The 13,597-nt window shown below is 28.7% G+C and overlaps 1 protein-coding gene across 1 annotated transcript; it reads left to right on the top strand.

Annotated features, from left to right (window-relative positions):
- Positions 1 to 286: 286 nt before the first annotated feature.
- On the top strand, positions 287 to 1,307 carry LOC115709853 (uncharacterized). The gene is made up of 2 exons (XM_030638089.2): positions 287 to 563; positions 885 to 1,307. Exons 1-2 carry the CDS (start codon positions 449 to 451, stop codon positions 1,115 to 1,117), a joined length of 348 nt encoding a protein of 115 aa, XP_030493949.2. The 5' UTR covers positions 287 to 448; the 3' UTR covers positions 1,118 to 1,307.
- The last annotated feature ends 12,290 nt before the right edge of the window (positions 1,308 to 13,597 follow it).

Genomic DNA, 13,597 nt, shown 5'->3' with positions numbered 1-13,597 from the left:
TTCTCCTTTCAAAAAAAAAAAAAAAACTCCCATATTTTTTCTCTCAGAAAATATATATATTTTATAAATTGTTATTTTTGATAGAATAATCTCTCTTAGAAAATGTTATTTGAATATTACAATACTTTCTTTCTTCCAAGGCCTTTTGTCTTTTATTTTGCTGAAGAGTCATATTCCTTTGTACTATTTTGTTAATATATAAATTATTAAATTTGGAAGACCGGTAGGCACATTTCTCACATGCCCAAATTAAATATTAAATTAACCACTTAAAAATTCAAAAATTAAGTAATGGACTAGATAGAAGTGTTAATCTGTGAATGGGAAAAAATAATGATTTTATCCCTTAAGCCTCTATAAATAGGATCAAGCAACCAGGTTAAGGCATCCCAAATATTATCAATACTAAGCATATCAAATATTGACATTCCACGTCCGAAGCGATAATATGGCCTTCAACAAGCTTTCCTTGGTGCTGTTCCTGTTGGCTGTTGTGACTATCACAACTCATGCTACCCTTGACTCTTCCTTAGAATCTGAGAGTGTTTATCAGTGCGCTGTTGGTATGCATCTATAATATCATTGAGTGTCTCCTACTTCTTGTTTTAACTTAGAAACTTTTTATTTTTAAAGAAGTTTTATATATATATATATATTCGTTGGTGGAAGGACCCAACATGGATTTTCTTCGAGCCATGATGATTGAATATTCCCAATAATTATTATCTTTTATGTGGGCCATTTTTTCAAATATAATGGGAGTTCCTATCTATTTTTTTTTTTTCATCTTTTTTAGGCACTCATTAATTAAGATATAAAAATGAGATATGTGATTCTTGTTTGATTATATATTATTTGATAATTACTTTGTGTTTTGTAAATAGGTCCAACGAAATGTGCTAGCTGTGATTGCACAGTTGGAGAGGATGGGAAGCTGAGTTGCACTCGTACAGACGAGAGAAGAGGCGCTTGCCCATCAACTTGCGGGAACCCTTGCCTTTGCGACAGATCATCGTGCCCAAGGTGTCTCTGCCGATACAAGGTGGTTGGATGCCCAAGAATATGCCCCACCTCTCCCAACATGTTCGCTGATTTTCTTGCTTCCAAGACTGATTAGTTAGCCTATATTTATATATGTATGCAACGTAACGGTTATTACACTATATCTATATATGTGTATATGTTACGTTAAATATATGTATTATGTAGTGTAATGCAGCTCTATGCGAGTATGCTAGCTTAACCTAATTGCCTCAATCAGTACTATTAAAGTTGAGGAATTTCAATAAAATGCTAGCTTTTCTATATCTTTTGAGATATATAAATCAACTCATTTTAGCGTTGACACTAACACTATGGTAGAGAGATCGGAAAGATATTAGGATTGGATTCGAGAAAAAAAATTATGATGGAAAAGAGAGTTAAGCTTTTTTATTTTTAAACTTCAAAACCAGTTTTTTTTTTTTTTTTTGTATTTTTATAGAATTTTATATAGAAATATTTATTGTAACTAACAGTACAATTAAAACCCGTAAAGCAACCAACAAAAAAACTATTTTAAAACTCAAATTTTTATTTTTTTAAAAAAATAAAAAAATAGTATATAAGTCAATTTTTTAAAATAATATATATTTAACTTAATTTAATTAGGGGAATCATGATACTATTTTAACTTTTTTTTAAGAAAATTATTCTATATACTATTTTTTTAAGTTTTTTTTTTTTTTTTTTAAATTTATGGTTTAAGTTTTTAAAGTGGTTTGCATTAGTTGCAATAGAAGTTTCTATGTAAAATTTCGTAAAAAAAAAAAAAAAACTATTTTGAAGTGTAAAAATGAAAAAATCTTATTTTTTATTTTCATAGTTTGAGTTGTTTCGATAGTTGTTATGTGAGATGTTTTGTGAATTTAGATTATGATTTAAGTTGTTCCATTGGTTGTTATTTGAGTTGCTATGTAAATTTTTATAAAAATTAATAAAAAAAACTGCTTTAAAAATGTAAATTTGAAAAAACCCTTAAATTTAATATAATTAATTTCTTCTTTATCTACCTTCACTTTTAAGTTTCAAACCAAACAATATAAAAGAAATTACTATATATTTTTAAATAGGGTAAATTAATATTGAGTAGTCGCCATTACAACTTTTAGCCAACTTTTGTCCACAAAATAATATGCTTGAATTATTATTTTCAATCTTTTTTCATAATTGTATTCATTATAGTTATAATATTATCTCGGTAGATTTTTGAAAAATTTGAATAATTTACATCATTAAAAACAGAGTTCCTAAAAGATAGCTGAAATTCCGGTTTACTATGCGTTCAAAAAACTTCAAATTTATTTTTTTTTTTCTTTTTTTATCAAGAAAAGATAATTTCATTAATCAACAACTAACTTGGAGCCTAGCAAAGACAAAAGCCTCAACACATATACATTATGTGTCGAAGCGATCAACTAATTACCGTCGAGACGAACTTCCACATCCTAAAGACAACAAGAGCGTCTAAATATTTTACAGGGATTGTATATGAGGAAACAACGCGGCATTAGCCTATCGTTCCTACATATGGTGCTAAATTGTTGACGGTGAGAACTCGTCATGCTAATTTTGTGGCCAGAAAATCAAAATCTAAACTTAAATTCATAAATAAGATGGGGATGATGATAAAGAGTAAATTCAAATGATAATAAGATTTTATAATGGAGACAAAAAAATTCTTCTATTATTTTTTTAGCTGATGATTACAAATATGATTTTCTACCCGCTCTCACATTTGAAATGGGTTATTTATAGGCCGTATTGGCTTGAGATGTAACACCCTGATTTCCCGAGACGTCACACTCGCTAGTCCATTTAAAATCATTTAAGATAAAGACAATAAATGGCTTCTTTAATGAAAAATAACTAAGCATGAGATCTCATTATTTTTAAAATAAAATATTAATTTATTCATAGCTTTTAAAATATAAAGCTTTACAAAAAAAATTATTTGAAAAATAATCTTCAACGAAATATTTTTAAACCAAAATATCGTGATAATCCCCTAATGTAATCCACGCATCGAGCTCGCCATCCTCACTATTTAGTTTTGCCTTTACCTGCACACAGAGTACCCGTGAACTAACGCCCATTAAGAAGAGCTATGTAGGACATAACCCCCCAACTACATAATATAGTCATAAGTATATCAATATCACATCATCAAATGGATTCATACCATGCTTTCATACATATATCAACATATCATATTACATATAATGTTACACATTATTCCCACATACGATATAACATCATATCACATTATAAACTTAATGCATGCTATACTCACACACATACACACACATAACACAGTATCTTATCGCACATTGTCCTCACATACGATAATCTACTTCCACCCATGTTGATCAGACATGAAGTGTAACTTGCCCTGCCTCATGTTGTTCTCACACTCGGCATCTAATAGGAAAATTTCTTATCACAAGTTGTACTCACCCATGATAAGATAACTTGCAAGTAGTCCATAGGAGCAACCAAAAATATATCCTGCAGTGCTATGCTCACACCAGCAGCAGAAAACCTATCCTATTAGTGCTATTCTCACACAAATAGTCAAAAGTCTTATCACTATCACACACTAATAACATTAGCATAAAACAATAATCCACCATAGAATAAAACAAGTAAATAAATCCCATAATATAATTTTATGTTTTAACATACACCATGTGCACAAATGTCCACTCTTCTTATCTTAGATTATTGCTTCCAATTGATCACCACTCTAAGAGTATATCGAGTTCCTATTACAAAATGTATGACAAAATAATAAGTGGATAAATTCTACGCATATAATACGTTCTTAATGTTCTATGCATCCGAATAATTCACAAGACCTATATCCTTTTAAATATATTTTTAGATTAATTCTACTATAAAATACTATGTGATCAAAGCATACAACAATATTTTCAATATATATATATATTATGCATGTGCCATAGTGTGCGACCCCACCTCTTATTTTCATTCTCCCACTTACAAAATTTTATATAACCAATCTCACCACTACAAGCTTGGGCGAGCCCTATAACAGTAAATACAAATCATGATTCTAACAATATAGTAAGGAGACCTAAATCTAACAACAAATCAACTTCAACAACAATACCAACCACACTACTGAAGCAAACATACCTATTCTAAATGTATAACATATGATTCACACCCACTAATATCCATCCCCACACATATATATATGTACACTTAATATACTTCTTGATCCCATAACATTTTTAAGTTCTCAATATAATTACTACAGCCACTGATCACATAAATAATATTCACCTGCTCTCCATATGTATACCTAAAAAAATTGTATTCATCGAATCAATTAAAGTTCAATCGAAAAAAAAAATATAATGAATTTGATACTCCTCCCTTGAAAAAATCAGCAACTAGTCCTACGAAAAGAAAGGAATTCTACGAGATGATTCACTTACCAAGAGAGTGTTGGAATTAATTTTACAAGGATCTTAGATCTACTCAAAACTATGGTATATAACATCCTAAATATGAACTTTCTAAAACGATAATAAACACATATAAAGTTAAGAAAACCTTACATTGGTTGCAGCGGAATAATGTGTCTCCTTCCACTCAGATCTCTAACCCTTGTATCATTTCTATTGCAGAGTATTATCAAGATTTGAGTGTGAATGTCCTTCTCTTTAATTTGGATTCTTCACGATCTTCCAAACTATGATTGAGGTACCACTTGCTGTGTGTGGGCACTACTCTGTCACTAGGGTATCTCGAAATTGTGTTGAAGAGAAGAAGGAGAGGAGGGTCGGCTATAGAGAGAAAAGAAGATGGCTCAATTTTCTAAAAAAGGCAGTTTTCTGAATTACTGAATAATTACTTATTTTGGTGTGAGCCATCACTTTCTATTTATAGGCAACTACTAGGTTTAGGTTAGTAATTAATTGGCATTAAAATAATAAAAATAATAATTAGAAAATACTTGAACAAGTGGCCGGCCATGGTGTTAATGTGCCTCACTTGGATTTTGCAGTTTTCACAATTTTTATTACCATTTTCTCAAAAACCAATTTTCCAATTATAATCATTTAAATGTCAAAACTAATTATTTAATAACTAAAATATATTACTAAATAATATTTTCATTTAATATAATTATTAATTAGACATATAGAGTCTCTTAATTAATAAATAAACCTAGAATCTCTTTTATTTACAATTTCACCCCTGCTTAGTGAAAATTCACAAACTAGACATAGTCTAAGTTTAGAATTATAATTGATTAAACATCAATCAATTATTGAGTCTTACAAGCAGTATGGTCTCAACTAGAATAGGGACCATGTATCTATATTACTAAGCTTCCAATAAGCTGAACCGAATTTACCAAGTAAATTCCCTTACTTATTAATTTCTTATTGAATCCACTCTTAGAACCTGGAATTGCACTCTCAGACTTATATAGAGCGTTCTATATGTTCCATGATATAGATACATTATCTCATTTAACCATCGTTATAATCTTAATTTGATCAAAGATCCTCTATAAAGATGATTTACACCGAGAAAGAATAAATTTACCGTTTCACCCCTCAATGTATTTGGCCCTTTAAAACACTTAGCTACATGTAAATGATGTTTTAGTGATCTAAGATATAGTCACTGAAACAATAGCTCATCCATTTACTTCTATTTAGCTAAGCTCGAAGGGAATCATCACTTGACTTCTATACACCAGTAGAAGCTATAGATTCCATATTTATGTTCAGCGCTCTCACTCAGTCATACTATCATATTCCCAAAATATACGTATCACCCTGACCCAAAAGTAGGCTTAACTAATAAATCAAAGAACATGAATAGCACTCTTGAGATTGAGCCTAAGCATATCAGGATTTTGATTCTTTTAATCTAAGATCAACTAGTGATATTGACTTGGAAAGATACAACGGTAAGTTTATAATATCTTGACTAAGTTCAATATCGGTCCAGTCCAATCTATACTCCATACATTCGAAACTAGTATACTTTACCGATGTCCTGGACAGAACATAACACTTACTCCAAGTGTAAGTATACTTCATCGCTGATTATCACATCAGTGTAAATCCAAAACACTGATGAAATAGGGACTTAATCTTTTGAATCATATAATCACAATCACATTCCACTGTGTTGACAATACTGTAATTGTGAATAAATATATGTTCTGGACTTAACTGATTTTGTGCATATATTAAATATATATATTAAACCATAAGAATGTAAAATACATGTTAACATAAATCACTTCAAATCTCTTAAATTGATAACTAATCAGATTGTAATGGGTTTTATTTAGGGCACAAAACCCAACAAACTCCCACTTACACTAACATAAAACAAGTTGTGCATTCCAGTCAATCTATTGTCTTGATCTTCAAATCAAGTGCAGTATATTTGAATCCACCCAAACTTCTGGAACCAGGTTCATAAAACATTATGAAACATCATTTACTATATGCTTTACTCATCAAGGGATACTAAAATCCTTACTGCTTATTAAGTACATCTGAACAAACAGAAGACATATCTCTCATACTTTAAAATTTGGAACTGAGATAATACAGTGTAGAATTTTCTTCAGTAGAATAACTTTCTGGTAATTTTAAATTTACAAAGTTATATATATCTTCTTTGATGGAGCTTAAATTATTATAGATGAGTTTTTACACTCTTCTAGAATAACTCCTCCACCCACAGAGTAACCACCATCTCAAATTCTTAATAAGTTGGTGTAGATATAAGGATAACTAATATACATTTCCTTAATATCTAACATATAGGTCACTTTCATAAATCTTTCTTGAGTATCTCCTAATGTTCCTTATTTGATTACATCTCAGATGGCTCCCACTCAATAATAGGTGTCTGGTTAAATAATACTTTCAACCTCTTACTATTGTTTTGAGGGATATCTAGTTGTGACTTATTATCTTAGTCTGAAACTGTAAGTTTCTTTAAGACTATGTCAACAATATAGCAGTCTAGTATTTGAAGTGTAAAATACTTGCTAGAGATTAAGCAGTCAAATTAAGATACCAAAAAATGTTTTGAGGATTAGAAATCTTGACTCAAGTCTTTCGAATAGACTATGCAAGAATTCTTCTATCTTATTCTCATAATTCTGATAAGTTATTTCTATCCATATGAATGGTTAGATTTGCTTTATCAGTAGTGTTCTTAAGTTCCTATCACAAGTGTCAACCAAATGAAGATGGGTAAAAAATTTTAAAATTCTCCCACTCAATTAAGGTAGTGTGATACATTATCAAAGAACTTTATTGGTATCATTATCTATTACAACAGTAAATCTAAACTGGAACATATAATCAAGATCAAGGATTTATTCTAATAATAGCTAATTTATTATATTACTTTCATGTTTAAAATTATGTGTCTCAAAGAGTACTGTGGAATATAGTCCACCCCTAAGTATATAGAGATTATGATCCACCCCTAAAGGTTATAGAGATCATGATTCTCTAAGTGTTATAGAGATTATGTGGAGTTTCGAATATAATCGAGAGTTCATTAGATATAAAAGATCGTTGAACTGCATATTATTCTTAACTTTTTTTCCACCCCTATCAGATCAAAAGATCTTTTTATTAAACAAATTCTTAATAATTGTTTTAGAATTAACAATTATTCATAAACATAGAGAATAATTTCTTGTGTTTATGTAGTAATAACTCTATAAAGAGTTTAAAGAACTATAGAATTTGTATCAATAATAAAAACACATACACATAGAAGCATATAAATATAATAATTTGGTAATTGATATATAAGATAAAGTAATGAAGCTCAACTCATAGATTGCAATTTATTTGTAAAATAAAAACTTAATTATAGAATCATAAAAAAAGTTTGCAACATAATGAGAAAAGAACAGGGAATAAAATCCCAAACTAATAATTGAAATCCAAATTGTTCTGAAACTGAAACAATTAATTCAAAATTAAATAAACGAGCTTCATCTTTATCTTGGACGAACTCCACCCCTTTGTCCAGCTTTCCGATTCAACTCGCTAAGATAGCACCTAAGTTCAAGCAGCTTGGGCTATAATAAGAAGAAAAAACAAATAAACAAGGTTAGTAGTCCAGAATTAATAATCCAAATGGATAATAATTCACTAAAATACATCAGTTTATAGAAAGAAATACCTTGTTTCTTTGCAAGAAGCTTAGGACATTGGGGTTTCCAATGGCCTTTCTCATTACAGTAGAAACACTTTCCTTTTAATGTATCACCAGGAGCAGCAGCCTTTTTGTTCTTAGCTATTTTCACAGCTTGAGCTCGCTTCTTGGTGTTTTTCCACTTCTTCTTTGTCTTGGGTCTGGAAGTAGAGGCAATGTGTGCCTCAGGTTTAATCGTCCCATTACCATTTCCAAAATTCTAAGGTTTACTCCCTTTCTTTTTGGGTCCTCCAATCAAATTTCCATATGTCTGAAGGTCATTGACTAACGTGTGAAAGTCTTGTTCCTTCTTATTCATGACATAATTTGATGTATAGGGCAGAAAAACTGGAGTCAGACTATTCAAGATAAGACTCACTTGAGTTGTCTGATCCATTTCAGCACCATGATTCTGGGCTTCCTGGAAATAACTTGCCATTTGGAGAAGGTGATCACACACATTATGATGGGGTTCCATCCGTGCATTGATGAATTTCTTAGTCGCGTCAAAGCGAGACTGGATAGATTCCATTCTGAATAGCTCAGTTAACTGCGTCATTATTTCTGCAGCCGTGACAGTGTTTGCAAACCTTGTTTTCAAAGTGTCAACCATGCTAGAAAGCATGAAGTATCGAGCTTTGTTGTTAGCATTCTGCCAACGATCGAACTTCTCTTTAACAACTTTAGTTGCATTGTCACCCAGCTGTTCAGGAGACGGCTCAGTCAACACAAACAGGGCATTTTCACCCATGAGAGCAATATTAATGTTCTCTTTCCATTTAGGGAAGTTAGATCCACTTAGCTTATTTTCAGTCAACAGTGATAACATGGGATTTGACATGGCAATATAGGATACTACAAAATAATAAATAGAAATCAATTATGGTTTAACACAAAATCTTATTCAGAAATTATTAGCACATAGCAAGTAGGAATGACAAGAGAAAATACTAATCATACAATCCTAAATAATTTTCAAGGTTTTCAACAAACTGATATCAATGTCCCGTTTAGGCGAGAGTCAAAGCTACCATCCATTGAATAAAGTTGTCAGCTCATCTAAAATAATAACCATTCTAGCAACCTTTTATTCGATCGAAAAGAGAATCTGACGTTATCCCGTTTAGGCAAGAGTCAAGGTCATTCCTATTTCATGAACTTCCACCATTGTTTCATACGTTTGTGAGTCTTATACAGTCGCCACCATTAGGGTGATCAATACTAAGCTGTCTTAATTTAAATTAATTTGCAACTCAAATTTAAATTTTCTATAAGAATATATATCGTATTTCGAAAAATTAAAGTATAAAATTATACAATTTTCGAAATACTTACAAAAAAAATAAATTAATCTTTACCAAAAAAAATACTTCAAGTAAAAAATACTATATCTAGATTTTTCTTTGACTAATTAATTCAATTTCTAATAATGATATATTTTAGTTCATTTATTTTAAATTAATCATTAAATGAAAAAAAAAATTGATTTTAGTTGGTTCAAAATTAATTAAAATAATTAATTTACAACTTTAATCTATTTTTCAAGATAAATTCAAAATCATCTTGCATAATCAAATGTAATTTCGAAAAATAATTAATAAAATAAATAAAATATATTTTGAAAATTATTCAAATTTAAGTTGTTATAAAAGTTTCCAACTTAAAATAATTTTCTATTTAATTAAATGTCATGAAAATAACAATATTTAAGTATCATGATGAAAATCAACTTAGATATTTAATTTTCAATTTAATTAAATGTATTAAATTCAAGAAATAAATAATTAAGTATAGAGAAGGCTTAATTATTAATTTCTAGTTTAATACTAGGAAAAATATTCTTAACTTGAATTGTACCAAAATTAATTATTAAACAATTAATTTCACAATCAATGATATTTTCTTATTTTAATATTATAAATAATAACTAGTATAGAAATAGGGAAAAAAACAGAGAAATACAAAAAAGGAAAAAAACTTACAAAAATACTTTGGGCCGGCCCATTAAACATTTATACAGTCCACATACAAATATTTACAAAAATACCACATGCACTAAGCCTTCAGAGCGAACCATGAAGATAAAAATACGCGCTCGTTTTAAAACCGCAAAACAACCAAAATGAAACCAAAACGAGGAAAATACAACTATTAATTCTGGCGAAATCAACTGGAAAAGAAGACCTGCAATGATCTAAACTGAAAATGACGAAAAAAAATCAGAAAAACTGTGAAGAAACTGAAATTACACATTTGTTTTCTGTTTTATTCGATCAAAACAACTCCCCCTAATATCGAAATCCAGATTCATGAAATGTAGATCTGTAACAAACAGATCTGGAGCTCCCACCAAATCCAAAACAATGTATGATGTGAAATTTTTTTAAAAAAACCTCATGAATAATACATCTACGTTATTTACAGTTACATTTTGATTGATTACTGGTTTCCAATATAAATATATTTTTTTAAAAATAAAATAAGAAGAGTAAAATCGAATTAAGGTACAACCAGTTATGTATAAGTCAGTTTAATTTTTGTTTTGGTTGCCTTATAGTTGCATTATCGTTTTATGATAGTTTATATATTATGCAAAAAATTAATTTGATAGGGACTAAGAAATAGTAGTTATACATAGTAAGTTTTGTGCAAATAGTTGCATATTAATTCTATAATGAAATACCATATGCAAGTAGCAAAACTATAATAAAACTACAAAACAACTGTATACAAACTAACATATACAGGAAAAACTCTTTGAACATCAACATCCATGATAAATCTCATTGTTACCCATTGATGATATAAAAATGGACAGGAAACAACTAGATAAAAAACATATTAAAAAAAAATACATACAGAAGGTGTGAAATTTCAAAAATGGGGGAAAACCAAAAAGAAACCGAAAACAAACCTCGGTTCGAACATCAGCACCAACATTAGCTTTTTTCCCAGAAACGTCTTCAGCCATGATCAACTTCAACCTTCCTTTTCCTATTCTAAGAAGTTGGGGAAATTTTCTAAGAAATATAAACTTGAAATTTCTTCTTCGCAGGTCCACGACCCCCGTTTCAATACAGGCAGAGCAAAGTCGGAGTCATCATCTTCTACAACTGGGTATTTTCCTTTGGACTTATTTGCTACAGATTTAACACTCATTTTCTAATTTTTTTGGGCAATGGAGAAGGGAACGATGAAGAACAAGTAATAGCCATGAATATATATAAGTTCAGACCAAAGAAAACAGATGACAAATAGTTATGGAAAATCGGTTAATGGAAATTAGAAAAGAAAATGACAGAAAATTGGATAGTGAAAAAATGGGTTTTGATTGTGGTTAGGAAACTATATCAGTTATGGAGAATTTTTTTTTAAAAAAAAAAAAAAAAAAAAAAAAAAAACTGAAAAGATAATGAAAAAAAAGAAGGAAAAAAATATAGGGAAAGCATGGATTGATAGGCATCAATCAGCTGACGTGTGTAGTCACCTCACTTGCTTTCAAGAGTCACATTATGTGTATAGTGTGTGTAAGTAGTAAAATTGTAAATAAAAAAAAACTTAAAGTGTACAAAAGTAACAGCTGCCGTGTAGGAGTATATATGTAATAAAAAAGCCATTTTGTATTTTTGATGTAAAAATTTCATAGAAATAACTATCTAAAAAATATCTCAATTTAACTAAGTATCTTTTCAATTTGGAAAATATCTAATTTAAGTTGTTATAAAAAGAATCTAAAATAACCAACTTAAAAATTTCCAAATAAAATTTAATTAAATGTCAAAATTAAGTTGTAACTACCTAATTTAAGAATATTCCATTTTAAGTTTAACAGCTTAAAAAATACCTCTAGAACCTTCAATAACCAACTCCTAGAATTCCTCAACTCAATTTTAAATTCAAAAGATATTCAAATTTAAGTTGATAAGAAAAATTAGTTAGTAGCAACTAATTTATAACTTAAATAGGAATATTTAATGAAATAATTAAAATAAGCTTCAGAAAGAATCTAGTTAGTTAAAATTCTTTATTTAATTAAATACAAATAGTTTATCTAGAAATAATATCTTAAACTAAGAGTGGTTTTCTTAAAATTAACTTTAAAATATTAAAATAAAAATAAATTTCATATATTTTAAAAGTTAATTATGTTGCTAATCAATTTTATTAGGTTAAACTAATTTAATTAACCTAATAGAGTTATTCAAATCAGGCAAATGGGCCTTCACAATTGGGGTAGTTCATGTGAGGGGGAGTTGGGTTCAGTATGTCGTACCCACTTCTATTGGCCCTCATCTCTCACACAAGGCCCAAAAGAGAGGGATTTAACCTTAAAATAAATAATTGTTATTAATTGAATAGGTCCAAAAACTAGAAGGACCTAAATAAAATCTATCAAAGTGTGATATTTTATTTAGCAACAACCTATCTGCATCTATAATAAAATAAACATATAGGCTCACACAGGCACACAGATTTGGATGGACCCTATCATGTTACTAAGTCATACATAGATGAAAGAAGAATGTAAAATTTATATGTTACAAATTATTTACTTGACCTATTGACAATTGAACCATGGGTTAAAATCAGATCATTGGATCTATCAACAAGTTAACCATGGCAATTTAGATCAAACAATAATAGGTTTTATACAACTTACACATAAGCTAAAACACAAACTCCTGCAACAGGTTGAATTGGATAGTTGGATGTAGGATTTCTTTAATTTTAAATAATTAATTAAATTTCAAAAATAATTAAATAATAAAAAAAATATTTTTTCGTATTTTTAAATGAAATAAAATAATATTTTAAAATTAAACCTACAATTTTAAAAAATTAAGTTTCAACTAACCTAAATATTATTTCAAAAAAAAAAAATTGCTAACCACTTTTTAAATTTCATGTTATTTTATAAATTAAATATTCAATAAAATAAAAAAATAATAAATAAATATCCTTTTCTAATTTATAATTTAATTTAAATAAAAAATAACAAAATTTAAAAGTTAGCAAAAATATCTTATTTCTATTTAAAATATCATGATTATAGTAATCTTATTTTAAACTTAAATAAGGTCAAATTATTTTTAAAAATAGAATAATTTTAAAAAAAATTAATATCTGACCTTAAATTTAAAAAATAAGATAAAATAATCAAATTTAAAAATAAGATAAAAAATTAAGCAAAAAGATAGATTTTTACCTATTTTCAAATTCAAATTACACTAATATCTAAAATTAATTTTAAAAAATTCAAATTAATTTATTTCTGATAATTAGATTTGAAATATGAAAAGTAAAAATGAAAATACAAAACTACACAAAAAATCAG

This window comes from Cannabis sativa, chromosome 3 (assembly GCF_029168945.1).
Source record: "Cannabis sativa cultivar Pink pepper isolate KNU-18-1 chromosome 3, ASM2916894v1, whole genome shotgun sequence".
NCBI classification, from domain to species: Eukaryota; Viridiplantae; Streptophyta; class Magnoliopsida; order Rosales; family Cannabaceae; genus Cannabis; species Cannabis sativa.
This window is presented reverse-complemented; position numbering and strand designations above follow the sequence as displayed.

What these genes read in the sequence shown, in the direction of transcription:
- LOC115709853 (XM_030638089.2), top strand. Translation starts at nt 449, where the DNA reads ATGGCCTTCAACAAGCTTTCCTTGGTGCTGTTCCTGTTGGCTGTTGTG. An exon ending in TGTTTATCAGTGCGCTGTTG is followed by an intron (nt 564 to 884) that starts GTATGCATCTAT and finishes TTTTGTAAATAG; the next exon opens with GTCCAACGAAATGTGCTAGC.